Source organism: Urocampus carinirostris, chromosome 3 (genome assembly GCF_059441175.1).
Source record: "Urocampus carinirostris isolate Australia breed hairy pipefish chromosome 3, RoL_Ucar_1.0, whole genome shotgun sequence".
Classification (NCBI taxonomy): Eukaryota; Metazoa; Chordata; class Actinopteri; order Syngnathiformes; family Syngnathidae; genus Urocampus; species Urocampus carinirostris.
This window is the reverse complement of record NC_142351.1, coordinates 16246351-16270372: the sequence shown is the minus strand read 5'-3', so window position 1 is coordinate 16270372 and position 24022 is coordinate 16246351. Positions and strand designations below refer to the sequence as shown.

General features: G+C 37.4%; 1 protein-coding gene across 3 annotated transcripts in view; it reads right to left on the bottom strand.

Moving 5' to 3' along the window:
• fgd (faciogenital dysplasia) overlaps window positions 1-24022 on the bottom strand; it is an 81420-nt gene that overhangs the window by 12028 nt on the left and 45370 nt on the right. For all 3 annotated transcript variants that reach the window (XM_088330848.1, XM_088330849.1, XM_088330850.1), the window contains exons 2-12: window positions 18668-18826; window positions 14766-14940; window positions 13089-13698; window positions 9317-9406; window positions 7616-7752; window positions 6134-6290; window positions 5479-5617; window positions 3578-3636; window positions 500-646; window positions 331-423; window positions 161-240 (exon numbers count right to left, since the gene is read on the bottom strand). In XM_088330848.1, the coding sequence (XP_088186974.1) occupies window positions 161-240; window positions 331-423; window positions 500-646; window positions 3578-3636; window positions 5479-5617; window positions 6134-6290; window positions 7616-7752; window positions 9317-9406; window positions 13089-13698; window positions 14766-14940; window positions 18668-18826 (1846 nt within the window). The remainder of the gene's footprint in view (window positions 1-160; window positions 241-330; window positions 424-499; window positions 647-3577; window positions 3637-5478; window positions 5618-6133; window positions 6291-7615; window positions 7753-9316; window positions 9407-13088; window positions 13699-14765; window positions 14941-18667; window positions 18827-24022) is intronic.

The following is a 24022-nucleotide window of genomic DNA, read 5'->3' as shown; positions in this document are numbered from 1 at the left end:
GTTTATTCTGTAACTGTAACGGAATACAATTCTTTTTTTTTTGCATAACACCGTTACTTGTATTCCGAAACTACCCAACCCTACCTGATAAACGTTCCAAGTTTTCACCGCAGAATAAAATGCATGCTTTTAAACCACCAGTCTGCTAATTTTCATTTACCTGGCTTGAAGTTCAAGTGACCTTTGTTTACCAATAATAGCAAACGTGTGAGGAAGATTCTGCTTCACATTCTCCTGCACCTAAGCATACAAAATGCATGATACTTTTAATTGAAAAATCTCAATAAATCATCTCAACTCAAACAGGCTAAAATCCGTTTTAAAAAGCACCTCCATGCCGGCAATGTCAATTCTCTCCCTCACGCTGAACTTCTGGCCCATCAGTCGAAGTTTCGGCACGCAGTAGAGCACCATGTTGTTAAACTGAGGAAGACGGGGAAAAGTATTAGAAAAAGTAACATTTGTGGACGTCCAATCTCCTATTGACATTTGCTCTTACCAAATACAGGTATCTGTCTTGTGCTGTTCCGTTTTTGGCTGACATCTTTTTGATATGTCCTTCCTTGATAAACTCGTTAGCAGGGTTGACAATGTCTTCCTCCCCTCCCAATCGCTCATAAACCTCTAGGAGTTTGTGCATTTTTTCCTACAAACACACAAGAAAACTCCAAAATGAACGAAACGACCAAGAGAAGGCACACTTTCATCAAAATTCATTCATAGAGATAGATAGATCGATCGATCGATCGGTGGGTGGGTGGATGGGCGCCTGGGTCGGAGTGTGGGTGGATGTAGAAATGGATGGATGGATGGATGGATCGGTAGGTAGGTAGGTAGGTAAGTAGGTAGGTAGATGGATAGATACTTTATTCATCCCTGTGGGGTAATTCACACTTCCAGCAGTATCCTTGTGTTGAAAAATAAAATAATAAAATAAAGATATAGAATACAAAAAAACCCAATATAACGATTGCTATAGAGTATTTAAATAGTGCTACGGAAAATACACACTGTAATAAAAATAGGGTAATATGCAAATGTGGGTGTGGGGTTTAATGTGAGCTTTTACTCCCCCGGGTGGATTTAAAGAGCCTCATGGCATGAGGAAGAAATTATCTCCTCAGTCTGTCTGTGGAACAAGACTGTGACAGCAGTCATGGCTTTTTTGTCTTGCCAGAAATACATTAAAGGCATAGGAAGTTTGCTTTAGCTGGAGAACTCTGAGGCTCACAATTTAATTATTATTTGGGCCTGTAAGATTTCAATTGGCCTGGAGAAGGATGGGCACCACCAGGCTGAACGTGCCCAAGACACACTACAGGAAGTGGTGACCCTAAGACTCTAGTGGTTAAGGGATCCAAACAAAAAAAATAAACAAGATTTGGATACAAAACGATTATTAGGGGTTTTTCTCCCTCAATATTTTTTTCTTTTACTTAGATTTAATCTCTTGTCTTTATCAACTGTGCATTTGTAAAAAAACAACATTTTAACTTCCGTTTATATAAACCAGTTCTTCTCATTTATTTTCTGTCGCACCCCTCCAAGACGAACACCCAACACCCCCCAACCTGCCACGGACCCAACTCCCACACAGAGAACAAGTTGTCTAGACAACGGTTTGAAGTACACGACTGTACGCTGCAGCACACTGTATCTTGATTAACATATAAAATAATTAAAATAGAAAAAAATACGGACCAATTTACAACAAAGAATGGCTTTACAATTGTAACAAAAAGGCAGAAAGTACATCTGAAATTCAAAAATCAAATAAACTATAAACATTTTTGACTGACCATGTAATACCATACACTGAACGAGTTAATTACATGAAATCAATAAATAATATTGCATTCAAACAGATCACCAACATTATGAACTAATATTGAAAAAACTGTAAAAATATAAATATATAAAATCCTTAGAGCTGATTTTTTTTCCTGATATTAATAATTTAGCACGTTTTGCAATACACAGCTTTAAACTGCTCCCCAGTGTAGTGCGGGTGCAATTGCGCTTGATTTTGGGAAAGTTAAAAAACTAAGTTTCGATGCCAAACGCGTTTGCGCCCCCCTTGACAGAGGGTCATGCCCCAAAGGTACAAAAGTATCACAAAAGCACAAATTTATGTGATTGATTTTATGATGTTGACGATTTTCTGCTTTTTATTCTTTTTTTTTTCATAAAATGTTTACCTTAATATGAAACTTCGCTGATAGGAACTAAAGTTCTTTTTTGATTTCTAGAGAGACAGCCAAGTGCGATTTGTTTTAATTTTGTATTTTTTGTATCGTCTGAAACAGCGCATCCCTGACATTTATTGGAATTTAAAATAACATCAGGATGGGGTTCCTCAATGTTCTCTGTTTGATTAATGAGGGTCAGCAATTGGGAGTGGCGCTTAGCTTTGGCGACATCTAGTGGACATATTTAAAACTGTGACTCATTGATGATGATTTTTCTCTTGAAATTCTCACAGCATTGTCTCACCGGCCACATAAAATTATTTTGGGGGGCCACATTTGGCCAGCAGAGCAGTCTATGAGTTTGACAAATGTGGATAAGAGGTTTCAGGCAAGGTAGCGCAGTGGTTCGCGCGTCTGCGGCACAGTTCTGAGGTCATGAGTTCGAACCTTCCTGTGTGGAGTTTGCATGTTCTTCCCGTGCTTGCGTGGGTTTCCTCCGGGCACTCCGGTTTCCTCCCACTTTCCAAAAACAGGTTAATTGGCCGGTTCAAATTGTCCCTAGGTATGAATGAGCAAGTGAGTTGTCTGTCTCTATGTGCCTTGCGACTGGCTGGCAACCAGTTCAGGGTGTACCCTGCCCACTGCCCGAAGATAGCTGGGATGGGCTCCAGAATCCCCGTGACCCTACTGAGGATAAGCGGTGTTTCAGTATATTGTAAAATAACACAAATACATAGTTATAATTATGAGTTTTCCAGATATATCATATTGACTACTAAAATCCTCACATTTTTCATTTAGTTGTAGTCAAAACACTTACTCATTATCTAGTAATTTGAATGAACTGTTTACTTTTAATTGTGTTTATTTGATGAATTGTCCTGTCATGCATTTTTCGACTTTTGCCAGACGATTCACAAATGAGTCAGCACATCTCTCCAGGGTTGAAAATGATGTAAATTTGATGTACTTCCACTACGTTCAGAGACTCTTCTTTCAAACTGTCTTGTAAAATACCACTGCGCCAGTTTTTCTATGCTTTTTTTTCTGAACAATCCCAGAATATAATCTCTTTTTTCTTTTTTTTTGTAAAACCTCAACAGAACTACTCAGCTCCATCTTTTTTGCCATCACATAAATAGAAACATGTGGAAAGAACGGACTTTATCACAGGTAAGCAATAAAATCAGATTAAAGAAAGTGTCGGGTGTTGCAAAATGCCCTTCAGACATCAGCAAGCTGTGAAACTTGAGGCAGGAAACAGCAGCTTCCTGTCTGAATCAACTCGCTCAGTTCGACATCAGCAGTGCGTCACCTGACTTTTACCAGCACAGAGTTCAATGAGATGGTGGCAAATAGCAAACGTGATAAATTTTGGCCAGTATTACCATTTTCTTGATTGCTGCGTTGGAGTGATTGGCCGCAGTAGATATTAATTCCAATGCCTCTGTAGAAACAACATGGTCAATATTAACTTTTTGGGTCAGTTGATAATCACACACAACACCACTTTGACAAAGCACCGTTGAATGAGTAGAGGATGAGAGAAACCAAAATAAGTTTCAATCTACTTAAAAGGACATTGTGTATTATTTAGCGCCTCCCAGTGGTAAAAAAATGTGTTATACAAAAGGCAATATTGATTTGAATAATAAGCAGAAAAAACATGACATAAAAAAACGTGCATTTTGTTTAATACTCAGAGGTCGAGAAATTCGTATTTATTTTACATAGCGTGAGGCTCACAAAGAGCCTTTTCTTTCACCTAGGGAGAGCTGACATGATTGTCTGGCACCTTGCTGGTAAGGGTACCCCAGATAACCAAAAACCTTGTGAAAAGGTTGTGAGAAAAAAAAAAAAATGAAGGATGGTCCTTTGGTTATCTGTAGTGTGTAATCTTTGTAGCAGTCATTTTCAATTTCAGCAAACAATACAGCCACATCTAGTGGTCAAATATGACAGTGTGTAATATTTAGTGCCTCCTAGTGGTTAAAAAAAAATACCAATGTCATTTTTTTATACAAAAAAATTGAAGGGCCAGAAATCTGCATTTCTGTTACATAGTGAAATCTGCCATGTTTGTCGGGATCTAGCTACTTCGCCGTGCTTTGTGGCACTGGTTTTTGTTGGCATTAGACAACAGTGCCATCGAGTGCATTATATTACAGACGCTCCCCTACTTACAACCATTCGACTTACGTAAAACGATAGATACAAAATCAAATTTCGGGATGTCGAAAAATATCCGGACATTTCTGTAAGGTGGATTTTGTATTGTGTGCACCTTTTTCCAAGTACAGGACGGTACTGTAGTGCTTCTTTCCGCCACTACCGGCGTGTGGCGCTGTGAGGTCACCCAACATCCACCCCGAAGAAGAAATCCAGCTTCTACTTCCAAGTTCGTGTGTAAACATACTGTACTATGTGTACTGTATTTTTAGCGCGCTTTTATTGTTTAATATCTCGTGCATCCATTCAAAATGGTTGGTGTAAAGTGTAAAGAAGAAGCAAGCCATTTCTTTTGAAAAAAAAGTGGAATAAGAAAGCTTGATGTGGTTGAGAACTTGGTCGGAACGCTGTTTTTCGACTACTTTTTACCACGAAGGAGAACCTCTTGAAGCGCATCTTCCAAGAGTAAAACAACTTTATTTATCTTAATAGAGAATAATATTTTATGAAATGTTTACTTTTTTTCGTACAAAACAATACATGTTACCTATATAAGCCTTAAACATACAAAATATAACACTGAAGCAGTTTACGAACAAATTCAACTTACGAACGATCGTCCAGACCCTATCTCGTTTGTAAGTAGTACACACTGTTTTTATCGCAATCTTGGTTGTTGGTTCAAACAATGAGATGCAGAGTGTACAGAACTGCCTCGGAAAAAAAGATAATGATGTGATAAGCTTCTTTATTTTGTGGAATGCAATTAAAAATGGAAAGGTCATTCATTCTCGATTCAATACAAATCAACTGAAATATTGCAAGAACTCTCTTACTTCAATATTGCTGATCATGGCTTACGGCTACCTCTGTACTTTTTCATGATATTATATTATTTAGAGATGGGATTTTTGAGTTCTCACCATAAATCCTGAATATTAAAACAATAAAATACATGCAGTATTTTAGTTATTTTTTAATTAATCCACAATGTACTATATTTTTGAAAATGTGCATTACAGAAAATAAAGAACTTTCTCCCCATATTCTAATTTTCTGAGACAGTCCTATATGTCACGTAACACACAGAAAACAACGGCGAACGCATCTGTGATCTCACTTTCTGCGTCCTTTCTATCGAGAGCCTCATCGGGGAGCTTCCTCAGGTAGTCTTTGAGCAAGAGCTCGTAGCGAGGGATCCTCTGGACCGGTTCTAGCATGTGGTGCTGCAATGTCAAGTTCCCGCAAACCTCCTCTTTCTGATCATGGAAAACATAAAAACAAATGAACTCTTAACAGGCGCATTCAGGAGCAGTTTATAATTCAGTTTAAAAGAATATGTTAAATTAACCTCTGTGTGCTAAAAACCTAGCACTGTATAATGTCTCATCTCATCTCATTAGCTACACCGCTTATCCTCAGTAGGGTCGCGGGGTTGCTGGAGCCCATCCCAGCAATCATTGGGCAGTGGGCAGGGGACACCCTGAACTGGTTGCCAGCCAATCGCAGGGCACACAGGGACAGACAACTCACTCGCTCATTCACACCTATGGACAATTTGTACGAGTTCAGTGTCGAACGTCTGAGATTAATTGAAAATGGCTCATATTACCAGACAAAATTTCATTTGAGTGAAAAGACAAAAAAAATCCATGATATTAAAAAAAAAAAAAAAATTATATATATATATATATATATATATATATATATGCATACAATATAACAAAAAATGGTGCCACATTTAATAAGCAAAAACACATGTAGATGTCACAAACCTGTATATTTTGGATGGCACTCTTAAACTGTGATGATCGCTGTGTCCACGTGTTGACCAAATCCATTGCTCGGTCAAAGTTTTTCACATACTCGCCATACATCTTCATGAATGGGGCCAGTTTCTGGAGGATGTCCCCAATACGAGGGTTGCAATTCCTTTGAGAAAACAAGAAACAACATTAAAAGAGTAAAAGAAAAGACAGTGCTTTTCATCAGGTTTGGGGAGTAACTGAATACATGTAACGGCGTTACGTAATAGGAATACAAAAAAATGTAATTGTATTCAGTTATACTTACAAAATAAAGACAAACCAGTAATCGAATTACAGGTATATTTTGTAAAAATAAGAATTACTTTACATGATTAACATTTTATTTAAAAAGAAGGTATGTTGCACACTGCAGGGGACACTACTAAAGTTCGGTGTGCGTTTTAACTCTTTTTTTCCTTTTCCTCGTTCGCAATAGCTGTGTTTGAATTGGCCATGTCTGTTTTTTGTCTCTCTCTCTGCGTTCTCCTTTATTCCACACACACGCAGCGGTGCGCTCACTCTCAGGCTTCCTTGCACAATATTGGGTTCTTGATGGGTTCTCCTAATGTGAACTAAAACAAAGCATATCGTATGCGCCGTGTGAAAGACAAAGTTTTATTTTTGCTCAATACCACTATGTGGTTAAAATGTGAGAACGTTTTTGTTAGACTACAAGCAACCACATGATCTTGGTTTCCAGTATTTCTTCTTCCGGGTTACATCGTTCATTCGTCTTAAAATTTAGTAATTACCTTTATATTTACTTTATTTTGTCTCTTATTAGCGTATTTGGTACTGGAGTAATCCCAACGATTCTGAATACATTTTTCAACAGTTATTCAGTAATTGTATCAGATAAAAATTTTAAAGTAACCCACCCAATCCTGTTTCTCATACACAGGAAGATTCTAGCAGGCCGCCAGGGTTTAAATGGTCCCGACAAAGTCTCATAAACTTGTATTACTAGAAATTATAATAATATTTTAAAATATATATAAATGGCAAGTTAATCAAGGTCACTTTGGAATTTCTCCTTATATAAATGATCACAAATGCCTGTATTTGTATTTGAATATGTGTATTTGAGTATCTCGTTCAGTCAGATGGATTATTGGTCAGTCAGCCCTTTGGTGCTAGAACTGGAGTGCCACGTCCAATTTCGTTGTCACAATATATTTAACCCATGTTGTAACAATGACAATAAAGGTATATTCTATTCTATTCTATTCTACCACCAGGGTCTCACACAATTCGATGGAATACACTAAAAGCAACTGAAAAGATCACAGTAATACTGTTTTAATCAAGAAATAATCTATGTCAAATTCTATTTTACATTTATATGGATGGGTATTTTTCAGATAATCAATGACAGTTTTAAGTCCAGTTTAGAATGTTACGATGTAAACTTTTGATAACAATCCCATGTTATATGGTTTGCATCCTCACCATTCTTCAGTGATTCGCGTTTTGAGCTCTGGCAGCAGGAACTTATCGTGGAAGCAGTAGATAGACGAAATGTTGGAAAAGATCCCAGTGATGACATCCTGAGGGATTCCCACTTCTGTGAGCTTAGTGCAAAATACCTGCAGAGGAAAGATGTACACACAAATAACTTGAGTTGGTTCTGAAAAAGGGTAGAGGGACAACATATAAATAAATGATGGATTTTATTTACAACCACTCATTCACACGAGGGTCACGAGGTTGCTGGAGCCCATTCTAGTTTACTTTGGGCAGTTGGCAGGGGACACCTTGCGTTGGGTGCCAGCCGATTGCAGGGCACCATAGAAACAGGCTACCGTTCCATTTCTGGAGACAATTTTGTCTAGCCAATTGAACTGCCGTACATATATTGGGGGACGTGCGAAGAAACCACAGTGCCCTGACGTGCTAACCAGTCAGCAATCACACTATTAGTGATGTGTCGTTTGCGAATGTCACGGATATATGAGCTCTCTCGTTTAAAGTGAACAAAAATTTGAAATAGAAAAGTCAATATTTTGAATTCACATTTTGTTGCACCGTGTTTTGGGGGGGATTTTGAGTCGCTTGACTTTGAAGTTAAAAAAAAGTCAAAAGTTTAAATTACGATATTTTGAAACTCAATGTAGAGAGAAGAAAAAGAAGCTATTATAATTTAGTTGTAACCAGTTCAGGGTGTCCCCTGCCCACTGCCCGAATATAGCTGGGATAGGCTGCAGCACATGTCATATGACAATGGCTGAAATAAATCATCCATGGTGTCTTCCAATGTAATTTTGTAATTTGGGCAAGAAAATGCATGCACCAAACATTATTTTTACATCGAAAATTAATGTTAGAGCAAAGACATGCGTAAAACAAAACAAGTATTGGAAACTTTGCGAAAATCTTCAAATAACAAACACTGGGTACTGGATCCATACAAGTCATATTTAAAAAGAAAGTCAATAACAACATGATTTTAAAAAGATATGATGTATGCACCCTGAATAAATTAAAGACTGAATTTTGATGAATGTTTTGCGTTTGGAATACAACTTAATCAGCAAGCTCACATGTTTTCTGAAGACAAAATTTTAAGTTGAAAGCAAGTTACTAAAGGCCAGCCCAGTTAGAAAGACAAAAAAAAAACAATGTAATAAAACATAATTCATTTATATGTTCTACTAGGTTCAGACTATCAGGGCTGCAAAGAAAATATAAAGAAACATCAATGTAATGTTGATTTCCCTTTAATCAGCTGCTACTTGGCACTAACTGTTTTGATGAGGTTTCTAAATAAAAACCCTGCTAGGGTTTACTCCTTTAATTCAAAATGAATGGACTTAGACCTATTCATAAAAATGCAGCAACCATATTTGACACTTAGATTTGATTCGACCATGTCATTTAATTTTGCTTAAAGATAACTAAATAGTCCGTATCACATGTTTTTCAAACTGGCTCAATGTCTCCCAAAAACATACTTGCACAGATTAATTCAGTCCAAAGCCCAGAAGAACGTTTGCATCCTCTGGATCACAGAACCCTTACTTAATCCGGATAAAGCCTGATCTCAATCACTAAGACTGCTGACACAATCAGGATATTGAAATTGGGACCAGAGGAACATAAACACCACGCTTATGAATCTTTAGGCTGAGAGAACATAAATTGCTTGTTTACCTGGTCGAGGAGGTTGAGTCTCTTGACATAGGCCTCTTCAGTGTGGAGAAGTTCTTTGGCAATGTTCAGCAGCCGGTGTGCCTCTGAGCACTGATTGGCACAAATGAAACAATCGAGGCATCAAAATAAAGAAGATTTAGTAGAAGCAAAGATCCTAGTGCCGCATCAATTGGAAATATGTTGGAAAGTTAAATCAATTTGCCTTCTGTGGTACCTATGACCTTCAAAGCAGCTTAATTTGTGCAGCTGTCTGAGTGACAATGTTCCCTCTTTCCTATATCTGAACATGAATGTAAACAAGAGTCTAATCTTCCAGCCTTGAGACTTGCCTAGTTTATAACTAAAGAATCCAACTTTCCAATTCACATTGTAATGCACAGTCTAATATACCCCCATTAATCCCTTGCAAAGCAACACATCACTCACAAAACTCACATCCTCCCAGTTTTAAAAAGCCTACAAGCAATCTTGTCACGACATTAATGTCACATACAATTATGCTGCTTTTACTTGAGGAGAAATGTTAAATGTTGAAACCACTTTGTTCGATCGGACTCATAATTTCCTCCTCTAAAAGAATAAAGTGCTAATATTATGATTCAAGGCTATTCCTTTAATCTTGCGTAACAGCTGAACTGTTCATTCTTTTCATTTACTTACATTTTGATTCTGACAACAAGAGGATTGAACCTTTTGTTCAAGCATTCATTCATTTTCAAACCAGCGATCCTTAGAAAGGTCTCAAGAGGGCTAGAGCCCATCCCAGCTGACTGCAGGTTGTAGGCCAGGGACACCATGGACTCGTTTTCAGCCAATCACAGGGCACAAAGACAAATTCATTCACAAACTGACTTATACCTTGGGAAAATTTGGGGTACCCAATCAACCTTCGATGCATGTTATGAGACATGGGAAGAAACCGGAGTACCTGCCTTAAACATAGAAAGGCACATGGAATGGAATGTGAATTTCCCTCCGGGGATGAATAAAGTATCTATCTATCTATCTATCTATCTACCTATCTATCTATGGAATCCACACAGGGTGGTGGGTTGCAGGAATTAAACCTGAAACTGTAAGTTGGACATGCTCACCAGTAATCCACTTTACCACCTTTTGTTAAAGTAAAGCACTGAAAGTTTGGCTATTTGATAGTGAACAGCATTAAATGCGTAATTTCTATCAACCAATCGAGCTTCTGTCCGGGATGACTACTTCCATGCTAGCTACAAGTAGAGGTGTATCCTGCAAATTACAAAGATTTCAACATGATTTGGTCTGCCAAGGAATAGAAAAAAAGCACTTGTGTTCTTAGCAACAGACACTTAGAAAGTCAAGAACTACGTTGTAACGGTTGACACATGGACTACATCCGAAATGATCACACTTACTTGCTAGCTCAGCCAGCAAGGAGTTAGCAACTAATTCGATACTAACAGTGAGCTAACATTGCAGGCTGCTAAGACAGGAGCCTTATTTAAACGCTCTGCAAGTAAGATATATAAAATGTAGTAAACTATTATCTTTTATGCGTGCACACTCCAGTTATTTTTTCGTCTCCCAACTCCTTTCCACATCAGACCAATTTCTGATCTACTTGTCACAGAATCAACATTTTGCACCTTGCCTCTCATTGGTCTTGCAATGAAAAGAAGAAATGTTCAATAATTTACAGAAACAAAACAAAACTAGACATTTAGATAGATGGAAAAAGTGACCCTGAATATCAAATCTTGCTGCTTGAACATTTTACATAAAATGCAATTACTAAATGTTGTGTTTTTACTCGAAAAAGACAAAATAGCTCATCTTCAGCAAGTGTCATATTCATCTAATGATGCCAAAACATTAAGCAGCACGTTCAGCCGAGAGAACCAGGATAAGGGTACACAGAACTGGTTTTGACAATCAATAAAGGAGCTAAAGGACAAGGGAAAAACAAAACTGGCCTTAACCTGAGGACTCCTTCATCCAGCAACCTACGCAAGCTCCAGTTACCGCTTCTGGGCAGATATTCATCACTTTATGTAACTGCATAGCTGCTTTTAGGATCAAGTCAATCACTTGTGGCCGCTAGTGTGAGGCTGTCACAGCGGATAAAGTTTCAAACAGAGTATTCTTTGAAGAAGTTCAACAAGCCTGAGATAATAAAAGAGACTGGATTTTTTTTTGCCCTCTCCAGGATGCTGGGCGGGTTCATGAACATGCCATGAAAATCCCCATGAACTGGCATTTATATAAGGCCAACTCCTATAAAGACTACACTGCATATAGTTCACCTGCAACCGGAGTAAAAAAACGTCTTCCTACCACATATTTAAGAATGTAGGACATTAAAACCTCTTAAAGGCATTACTTGAGCTACAACATACATTGAAATGTGTTTGCTGTTAAAAACGTAATATTGGAATATAATATTGTGAATGTGCTTAATTGCTGTTGAGATTGTCATGATTGTTTTCTGTTTTTAGTGTCAATAAATTTGTTCAAACCAAAAAAAAAAATATACAGAGGCCCCTATACGTATAAACTATTTAAGATTATTTTATTTTGATAGATTAGTTTTACTTTAACCTTGTACTATAACATATTTACTCTTGATTTCACATTTTTATGAATTAGTTCTGTAATTATATTTATAAACGTACGTGCTTCATCATTTGGTGGGGAATCTGCATGACAAGGTGTGGTTTGATGGCCTAAAATCCTTCCTGTAACCTTCTCTCCCTATTAATGTGGAAGTGCGTCCCCTAAAATCCCTTTCCTCTCATGTTTTTTTTGTTTTTACTTCATTTTAACCATTGGGTCTGTCTGTGAATTTGGCGATTCTGGTTGTTGGGTAAGGAAGAACGAAGGAATTTTATTTCCTTCTTGTACACTGAATGTTTTTATATAGCACTTTGAGTGTTAATTCATTAACTGTGAAGTGGTTTAAAAATATTATTTGTTTGGATTTGATATAAGAAATTCACAATACAAGATAACTTTTGAGCAAAAATCTTGACTGACATTCACAATACAGGATGTCTTTTGAACAAAAATCTTGGCTGACATCCAAGAAAAAATTCAAATGATGAGAATTTTAAGACGCCGCCACAGAAAACCGATCAACAACGTTCCTCCTTCGGCATAAGGCGGGCATTTAAAATCATTTTAGAATCATCTTATTTCTCTAATTACTCTATGTTCAATTACTTTTAGAATGTGTTTTAGTGATCAGGAAGATGTGTTTATTAGCTCATTGGGGTTAATATAGATACTTTTGGCAGGCCGGGAACGGATTAATTGGTTTTCAGTTATTTTGTTTTGGGAAAATTCTCATGCGATATGAAAAATTCTGGATACAAGCACAATCCGGAAATAAATTAATCTCTCATGTAGAGGTATCACAGTGTCAGGGGCATAGTTTTAGCATGGGCGATGTGTCCTCACCAACAACAATCATTGTTTTGTCCCCACCAAAATGATATGAAAACTTTAAAAAAACGATGCAGAGACCAAACCTACGCTGTTGCACTGTATTTTGAAACATTAAATGACAATATTTTGCTGCTTAGAGTAGGGCAGGTAGTCCTTTCATACTTTTCCCCCTAGGAAAGGGCTGCAATTACAGCGGCATGATCAATATTAATAAACCCCTTATTCTGATTCCTATAATAAAAAAATAAAAAATAATATCTAGAATTACAACCTCAGGGTAGGGGCACTTATTATGATATCAGTGCTACAATTTTACTGATCAAAGAGTCATTTGGAGAGTGATGGCACTCACCTTCTGTGCCTCTGTGAGCGCATCTGTAATATATCCGTTTTTTGTGTCTGTAAGAGAGTTGATCTCTCCTCCGCTGCCCTCATCCAAGTCACTGTCCTCCTCATCCTGAGTTGAATCCCGTTTGTTACTAAGGGTTACGCAGCAAGACACACTTTCTGTTTCAGTAACGCTGTCGTAATGATCCTCCTCATCAATGGCGCCCTCGTTGGGAAACGGCTCCCCTTCGGCAGCGCAGGATGGACTGTCAATTCCGCTGTCCCGGTTGGGAATCTTCATCTGCTCCGAGGAGTCCGGATTGTCAGGAAATTCGTGGGAGGAGGCTTCATCCCGCTCCCCGTCGTCAAGACAACCATCGCCGTGATTGATGTCCACCTCCACATCCAGTAGAGTGTCATCGGGACTGTCCAGGTGCATGGATGCCAGACAGGAGAGTTCTGAAACATCGTCCGTGGTTTCAGAGGTGCCGGGTGTGAGTTTATTTAAAGGGGAGGGGTCTCTTGCACTCTTTCCTGTAGTGTCATGGTCGCAGGAGGAAGTCACATCACACGTCGTGTCCATTCTAAGACACAAGTGCAGCTGGGAGTGGGGGAGCACCCCCAAGATGGGGATCCTGGACACAAAGGAAATTCATCACTACACGGTGACGAACCGGTTGTCAGGTAAAACACTTCAATGCTGAATACAATCTTGAGTACATCAACTTTGAATAGCTTTCTGTCTTGCAGGGGAGGAGGGGCACACAGACATGACCTTCCCATTTGTGTTCACGGGCAAGAAGACCTTATTATTGGAATATCATTACTGTTTGCAATCTCACAAAAAAAGATAAAATCATGCCAAAGCTTTTAAAGTGATTGAATTGTATTGTGTTGGCAACTGTGTAGACGTTGGTCAAATCTTATCTCCCATCTTTGATAGAAAGGACCCTGGGGGGTTCCTGGCAACGACCCAGGTGAACGGTGAAGAAGGATGGAACTTGACCGATACTCACACTACGACTAAAGTGATTGAGACAACGACTGAAAAAGGTTTAACCAGGAACCTCTTTCCCAGGGGTTGTAGTCCCATCCAGGCCTTTGGACTTGAGTATTCCACCTGGACTCTCTGCAAACCAGCCTTAATCATCATTACATCAACACAACCGCAACCCCAAATTCCTCCCAATGGTTAGAGGTATTGATTGGTATGATTAAAGAGGAATTATATCGAATTACAATAATACCTAATTGAATTACATCAACAGTAAAAATTAAGACAACCACATTGTTTTTCCATCCAAATGGTGGCAGCCAGAATCCCAACCCATCTTTCTTTCTGTCATTGTTTTATTCATATTTTAGTGTTGTGTTGTATTTAAGTTTCCTCAGCAGATAATTAATGAAACAAATTCCTTAAACCCAAGTGTGTGGTTGTCTTAAAGTATGCTGAACATCCAAAAACTGTGAAAACCTAAATTGTTGTGTAACCAACTCTTAGATCATTTAAAGGGTTTTTCATCCGTTTCCCAATTAAATTATCGAAACACGACTGTGGTGCTCCTAGAAGGCGAGAAGTTTAATATTTTGAAATCGCCTCTCAGTTTAATTTGTCACTCAATTATCTATTCAAACAATTTAATGTATTATTCCAAATAATTGATTCACTACAAAAAACATGAATCTCCAACATTGCTCTCACCTTGAATTCTCGAACCTCTCGATGAGCAGGCCCACTTTCTGGATTTCCCTGGGTGGTAGCAGACCGGGTTTGGGTTTCGGCGGAGGAACTGGTAGAGGCCTGCAGGGTGCCGGCGGAATCCTCTTGGGCTTCTTATCTTGCCCGAGAGCCAGCAGGTGCGCCGGTTTAGGGGGCACTGGAGGAGCGCAGCATCATAAACAAACTTGTAGTCACCAAGGAGAAAACTTCCATTTTCACAGAGGATTACATGTACCCAGTCTGATATTTGAAGGCAAACACAAACTCCAAAAGAGTCACAAACAATGCTACGTCGCTGCACAACAAATGTTTTCGTTTTCTGGTGGCTTCCTTATTTCAAACAGGATACTGCAATATGTGTGCGTGTGCCACCACAGTTCCTGTATATTTAGAATAGATAAACAGACAAAGAAATTGTATTATCATCCATATGCACACTGTGCTTACGCTTCCTTGCTTGCAATTGGTGCTGTTGTTGTTTTTTTTTCAATTAATTGTTAAAATGTTGATTGTTTAATTTTGTTTTTGTTTTTTACAAGGTTGCAATAAAGAAGGAAAGAAAGGGCAGAGGGGAAAAAGCCGGAAATTATCTTAATGCCTTCCTCTTAACAGTCTAAACACTTTTCACAATAATCAAAAATTGTAACCAGTTATTATAGCGAGGTATTATATGTATGATAAATTACATTTGATCATTATTCAAAGTAAAGGAACACCTAATACGAAGTCTGATACCAAATGAAGTGTTATGATTTCTCATTCTTCCATTTGATTAAACATAATCACAAACAAAATTTGAATTTACCATTTAAATAAATGAGTATATGTATTTTTATTTTATTTTTGTTTGTTTGTATTTTTTATTTTGATTTAATTCATTCAAATTGGAACAATAAGAACTTGTACATGAAGGTTCAAAATGATTGTAAGCTATGCATTTTTTTGTATACATTTCTCCAAACATAAATTTAACCATCTGCCAAGACAACATAGTTGAATAAGGACCAAACCTAAACAAAGGAAGTCAAACAAAGTATAGTACTACATAGAATCTGATTTTTTATTTTTAAATATTGTGTTAGGTGTGTTAAAACAATTATAAAGCATAATTTAAAGCATTAATTTCCTATAATCTTTGAAATTTTGACACGGAAAGCAAGACAAGACACAACACAATTAGTTAATAAAGTACAAGTCAAATATCTTCACCATGTTTTTCCATTAAGGTGAATGGTTGAGTTTTATATCTTATATGTCTAAGTGTCCTTCAGCAAGACACTGAATCCCTAATGCCCCAATAAGCAGGTGAGTGGGTAAGAGTGAAGCACATTGTAAAGCGCTTTGGGAGGTCTTTGCTGACTTGAAAAGCGCTATATAAATTTACCATTTAATTTTGGATAATCATTTAACATTTTGTGGATAAATAATTTTGTAAATATGCAAAATTTACTTTTACGCTTGCTATATTTTTTAATAATAGTTATTGACCGACAAATTCATAATTTAAAGTATGGTGGAATAAAATAGAGTAGAATATTATTTATTGTCTTTGTAACATGTAAAATGCTCAACGAATTTAATAATAGTTATCAGACTGGTATTTATAATTAACTGCAAAAAAATAAAAGAAATGAATATAAAAAAATAATAATTACAATTGTCAGTCCAATACCAAAAAGTAAGACCGATATTTATAATTAACCGCAAAAAAAATAAAATAAATGAATATAAACAAAAAATAATTACAATTGTCAGTCCAATACCCAAATACAAAAAAGAGACCCATAATTACTTACATGAAGCCACATTATAATATATTTTGAGCTGACACATAGATGTATTTACCGGAGCAGTAAGGTGCTTTTGAAAATGTGAATAAAAACAGAATTTAGAATACATACAAACATGCTAATTGTATTTTCCGTGTGTGTTTCCTTTTTCTTTAATACGCTGCAAAAATTTGATTCATATTCCATTGTCAGGAAACTTTGCTCATTTTAGAGGAAATTATGAAAACAATGCTAAAAAGTAAGACTATTTCTTCTTGTTTTTTGTCCAGCCTTTCACAAGGTTTTGGGCTTTTATTTTTTACCCGTAGCAGCAAAATGACAGACAATCATGTCAGGTCCTCTAGGTGAGCCATGCTAAAGACCCCACCAGGGTCTCACAGAATTCTATAGGAAACGCTGCTCACTATGATTCAGTAATTTTATTTTTTTTTATAGTGAATGAAGTATTTTTTTCCCACTAGTTGGGGCTAAATAATACACCATGTCATGTTTAGTGTCATGAATCTTAATATTTTAATTATTATTATTATCTATTATTTAATAGTATACAGTTTATTATTTTACTTTATCTTTTATTTGTCTTGCTACTAAAATTGTACAAATTGGGCAACAAATCCTGCTAAAGTCTGGAAAAGCAAGATGTCATTTGGTAACGGTATCATAAGTAAAAATATTTGTGCATCTTTAATTGGAAAACAATTCAATCTGTCGAATTATAAATAAGACTTCGGTAAACCATGTTTGACTGTAGCCACTTGAAATTTGAGGCAAGTGTCGTACTGAAGTTTTTCAGAACTCCCCAAACACAAAACATGCTCCTAATAAGCATTCATCATACATGCCTCGGCACAATCTCATGGGAGTTTCTGGCCTGATTTAAAGGAACAGCTTGCATGGAGGTGACCTAGTGAGCAAAATGATTGACGGCATAGGGCTAGTCAACAGACACCTACTTATTTCTCGACAGAAATGAACTCGTTAAAGCGAGGGCTGCAACAATTATTCGATGTTGTTGGAAAAAAATGAATATATAAATAGGGGCGATTTAAGGTTCAGAGCTTTGGGGGGTGCTGTCCGGCTGGTTTTTTGTTTTTTTTTCATTTCCACTTTTTCATAACCACTGTATAACATACCTCTGACCGTAATACACCGGAGCCTACACAGACTTTGCCTCTATGCCGCAATTGACACTAAGCAAGCGAAAGAAAAGCAGAGGAGGGGGAAGAGCTGTGCAAGGAATCAAATGGACAGAACCATTTCAAGGCAGTGGAGTAGTTCCAATGCTGTGTTGATCACATTTTTGTTTTCTTTTACTTTTTAAAAAATGTTCTAGCATTATTCATCATAATTAAGCCTATCCTGTCCTTTATTAAAGAAAAGAGAGTTTTTTTAAAAATGCTTTAATTTTCGGGGGTGCTTGGGTTGAATGAAGACTGACCCTATTCAGGAAGATTTAAGTAACATTTAAGCCAATACAATTTTGATGACATGAATTGTACATTTTATATGCGTATATTTCGCTATAATATAGAGCTTCAGTGTTATGCCGCACTGTGCCTGACAAATATTTGAAATTAAAAGCATGCCGTTCTAAGAACAAACGTCTGTTGCTAAAACTTTTAATTGACAAAGGTATATCTGTAAAAACGTTAGATTCAAATTGTTGAGAATCGTTAAGTTCTTTTGTTACAGACTTGTACATAATGCACATAATATGTATTGGCCTAATACTGCTAAAAAGCCTGTTTTGGTTTACAGGAATTTACTATTTATTTGCCAGTCCCTGAAAAATGGACAGAGGTTTATATATGGATTTATTTCTCTACTGACTGTGCCTAATCGGGTTATAAATATGGTATTTTTATTTAATTATTGTAGTCAAGTCAAGTCTTAAATCATGTATTATTCACTGTATCCTTTGGTCTTATGTCCATTTGCCACATATTTAAAATGACTTCATGCTAAGTTTAAGACAAAAATGAATAATTATCCAATTATTCGACTGATCGCTTCTAAAGTCGACTATTAAAATAGCAGTTAACAGCTCTAGTCCAAGCTGAATAGATGACATTTTAATGGAAATTGTTGTGTTACCTTGTGGTTTTTGTGCAGCTGGCGCTCGGGGTGAGGTGGAGGGCTGGGGCCGTGGCTTGATGGCGGGCCTTTCGTGACATGGTCCTTTTTTTAGAAGCTGTGGTGACGAAACGTAATCCGCTGACCCATACTGGTACTGGAAGGGGGCAGCAGGCAGGTCTGACAAGAACAAAAATGAGAAAGATGGGGGGTGAAGAGATTGATTTTAACAGGCTCACGCGGTAAGGTTACGTGGAGGCGGTAGTGAAGGCGTCTGACCTTGAACGCACTGTGCGGTATTATTATGTTGAGTGGGGAGGAATTGATCGGAACTACCGGCCTGGGGCAGCGAGCTGAACTGCAGATTGCTATCTGATTGACTATATTTAATCTCGGGTAAACCCAAAACCACGTGAGAGTATGTGAATGGCAAAATATCGCATACAATCTATGATGGGAGCATGGCCTAGTGTTTCTCTGGTATCCACTTTGTGTCAAAACAAAGCAGGGGTGAGACCGGGCCTAAATTATTCAGCCCGTCCCGGCCAGAGCCAGCTCAACCCTGAAAAAATACCCTGATTTGCAGGGCCGAGGCCGAAGCAAACACAAAATTTTATCTATTCTATGTGAAGACTTGGAAGGAGGAGAGGTGATAATTGATCACAAACTAAATCCTCTTTTGTAACTAAATCTAAGTTTAAAAATACTGTATAAACATTTACAGCTTCTATATTTCTGTGTCTGCAGAGTTTATGTTAACCAAAGATTTTCCATCATTACCAGATTTTTTAAAGGGTTGAAGGTAAAATGTTAAGGCCGTCCGTCATTTTGACGAGTTAAAAATTAGGTAATTGACCACAGCAGCAGTACACCCTAGAGAATCTAGAGCAGCACTTTAAGAAAGAGACAGGCAGAGAGACAAAGAAGAACAATGACAGGTGAATAATAGAGACATGAAGGAGTTCTTTGAATTGACATTGCAAGAGTTTAATACAGTACATGGTGTAATGAGGTGACTTTTTTTTTCGTGGACCACGGTCCCTCGTGGCCAAAACTACTTTCAGCCTCAAAACGCCTGAGCGTTTTCATAAACATAAATTAATTGGAAAAAAAAATCAGGGAAATAAAAGACTAGCCCAACCGGAACATAATGATTGACATTTTATCATGAAGTTAAGAAGCCAGAACATGCAACTCCGACAAAAGTTGTGTGTTACGTAATGTTTGTGTTTTACCAGAATGACTCTAATGAGTGGAAAATAACTGGGTCAAATTAAATTCGGGATCAAAGCATTCAGCAACAAACTCTAGAGAAGGCTGTGTGTTAACAGATGATGACATGTTTGGAGAGGATAGATATATATATATATATATAGTTAGATATATATCTCATCTCATCTCATCTCATCAGCCGTACCGCTTATCCTCATTAGGGTCGCGGGGGGGCTGGAGCCCATCCCAGCCATCTCCGGGCAGTGGGCAGGGGACACCCTGAACTGGTTGCCAGCCAATCGCAGGGCACACAGGGACAGACAACTCATTCGCTCATTCACACCTAGGGACAATTTGGACCGGCCAATTCACCTGATATGCATGTTTTTGGAACGTGGGAGGAAACCGGAGTGCCCGGAGGAAACCCACGCAAGCACGGGGAGAACATACAAACTCCGCACAGGATGTCTGGCGCTGGATTTGAACCCACGACAGGTTCCCATGACATGAACTGTGCCGCACGAGCGCTAACCACTGCGCCGCCGTGCTGCCAGTTAGATAGATAGATAGATAGATAGATAGATAGATAGATAGATAGATAGATAGATAGATAGATAGATAGATAGATAGATAGATAGATAGATAGATAGATAGATAGATAGATAGATAGATAGATAGATAGATAGATAGATAGATAGATAGATAGATAGATAGATAGATAGATAGATAGATAGATAGATAGATAGATAGATAGATAGATAGATAGATAGATAGATAGATAGATAGATAGATAGATAGATAGATAGATAGATAGATAGATAGATAGATAGATAGATAGATAGATAGATAGATAGATAGATAGATAGATAGATAGATAGATAGATAGATAGATAGATAGATAGATAGATAGATAGATAGATAGATAGATAGATAGATAGATAGATAGATAGATAGATAGATAGATAGATAGATAGATAGATAGATAGATAGATAGATAGATAGATAGATAGATAGATAGATAGATAGATAGATAGATAGATAGATAGATAGATAGATAGATAGATAGATAGATAGATAGATCCAATCCATATGTGGCTCTGATTTAAGATTATGTGCCATGCAGATTGACAGACTATCACTGAATGCTGATTGTCAGCAAACTCATCTGCGACTTAAGGACATAAACTGCCCCCTAACCCCAAAACAGAGAAAATGCAGGCAATGACAGTCTTAAATTTTATGTCAACCAAGTTAGATGTAAACTGGACACATGCAAGTGTCACAATTCCTATGGAAGATTAATTCCAGAAAAGATTAATGTAAACTAGACCTAAGACTGCCATTCGCTGCATTATCTCCACAAACAATGTTTGGATTCATTTTAGATCTTTTAAGTTTTAGAGTCGTTCATTTGTACCATTGCAAGTCAATAATATGGTACAGATCCCATCATGTGGTATCACGCAGTCTTCAATTTTTTTTAATGGTTGAATTTAATAGGTCAATCAACAAGATACAAAGACAGCTTCTTCACCAGGGCTATCACCACCCTAAACGAGTGCTCAAAATTGTGAAAATATATTTTGCGACTTTTTGGATTTTCTTTCTTTTTTTTTTTGCTGCTGCTAAATAAAACTGAGCACGAAACTGTGCAAATATATACCTTGTGAATTATTTGTTTTTGTTGTTGCTGTTAAGTTATATAGACCTTTTCATTTGTTTGTAAACATTGTGACATATCAGGTAAGCAGGGCATAGCATGGAGGCAAACAATACTTCCACTGGTAAGACAACAGATGAAAAGATAGCTTTCGTTGTTGCTAGCTGCCCTCATTTAGAGTGTTTGTGTTCCAAAATCGGAGATAAAAAGCGCTAGTGATCATAAATCGAGGTTTTACAGGATCCCAGAGGGCATTTCTGATCAAAGAAAAAGAAGAAAGTTGTGGTAAATGGATTCAAGCGAAAAGATTGGACCAAGGCACTCATTCAACTCTCTTTTTTTCTTTGATCGTGAGTGTTCGCTGGGATCCTGTTAAACTTCAATTCACAATCACTCATGTTATTTCTCCTATTCTTGCACACAAACACACAACATGACATTTTAACACCAAACTAGCAGAAACAAAAGCAGGTTTATTTGGTAGGTTGACCAGCACAGAATATTCTTATTCCTCCAGCTTTGACTGTGGCGTAGACTATGAAAGGGTCCAATGCACTACTTTTCATTGCACTTTGTTGCGATGCACTATTCCAGCCATGTGCAAAGTCCGACCAGGGGCCAGGTACGGCCCGTGATCACATTTTTATTGGCCCTCCAGTAATGATGAGTGCAGTATAAAATAAACTTGTACAAGAACACAATTTCACCAGATAATGGCAGTAGCCCTTTGGCCACCTTGCAATTGGCTTTCTGTGAGAATTTTAGCTCACACCATTTACAAAATGGAGACTGTTAATTAAAAAAAAGGAAGTTGACTGTGAGGGCTGCTGCTTTCAGGACAAGTGGAAATTGGAGTATTTTTTTTCACAGAAAAACAAAATAACTGCATATGCCTATTTTGCCAAGAAACTGTGACTGTTTTCAAAGAATAAAATGACAAGAGGTACTGCCAGACAAAACATGCTGACTAACTGGAAACGAATGCTGTGAAAAGGTAAACCGACTAGAAGCTGTTTTAACAGCACAGCAGCATTTTTTCACAATAATGCACATGTCAAATGACAATGTTTCAAAAGCGAGCTACGAGGTAGCAACACTGATCGCCTAACGCTACAAACTTTTCACGGAGGGCGAATTTATGAGACTGTTCAAAGAATACTAGGCTGAATAGTAGGCCTATACACATTTTCAGCTTACCAAATATGGCCCGCTATCTGAAAGATTTGGACACCCCTGCACTATTCCTTCTCATTATTACAACTTAGGCGATTCTCTAAGCACTGTGTTGTAAATATTTTTTCTGGCTTTTATCCTCATAGTCTTTTTATCTTTTTTTTTTTTGACATTTTTATTACATGTTTACCCTGGAGTGCCATGTCCAATATTGTTGCATACGATGCTTCACAACGTTGATATCTATGACAATAAAGACAATTCAATGAATGAAAACTTGACAAAGGTTTTTGATGGTCCCATTTAAGCAACATTTTATGAATGGCCAGCCACATCCTACACATGTTAAAACACAATGCCGTTGTTGTAAAACATTTAAAGAATAACACAGTTTCCATCCAACCAGTTTTGGGTAAAAGGATAGGTTATGTGACAAAGTGGTTAACATGCTTCCATCCCTGCTTTTACATGGGATCTGTAGTTTGTGATGTGGTTAAACACTGCATGTTAAAGTAGGATTTTATCCATCTAATTTAATGTATTTAAAATATGGCACAAGGCTAAAAATGGTTGTAATTTCATTAAATATATATTATGTTTATTTGAGATTTTAGTTCAAAAATAAAATGAAATAATACCGCTTCCTGGTTTCCAGCATTACTTCTGGTTCTGGGGCTCTCATTGTAAACGAGACTCACGCTAGGACTGACTGGACAGTTGCATGTCAAATTAGCTTCAGACAATATTAAGAGGATTAGGAAGGCAACGCCTAAGTTGTTAAAAGTGTTTAATTGTTGTTAAAACCACAATATTTTGTATTAGTGTTGAACGATGCAAAGTTTATGCACTTTCTTCCAAGAACGTATTGGCACATGTTCTCAATGTTGTTGTGCTGAAGTTTTAACCATCTGAAGAAAAAAATTAAAGCCTCGATAACACGTCCTCTGTGGTCTCGGCCCTATTTTGGTGTTTTACCTCTGTGTTATATCGATGACGCTACAAATATGAATCTATAGAGAAGCTTTCCCAATTACAAAACGCCAGACTAAAAGATAAAAATTGAGTCTCTATTAAAAATTTAAAACAAGATGTTTGTGCTATTTCCAAGGTGCTCCAGGCGACAAAATTATCTCATTAGTGAGTCCCGTCATGCCTTTGGCCCCCTGTGGCGCCGCAGGCTTTTTACCGTTTTTGCTCAGTAGCTCAGTAAAAAGCACGCCATGATAGATTAATAGTATCAATAGTCTCTCATACACTATCATTGCGTGTGGCTACCGTAAACATATCATTTATTAGCAGATATTGTTAGTAGACACCAGACTGTTAATCAG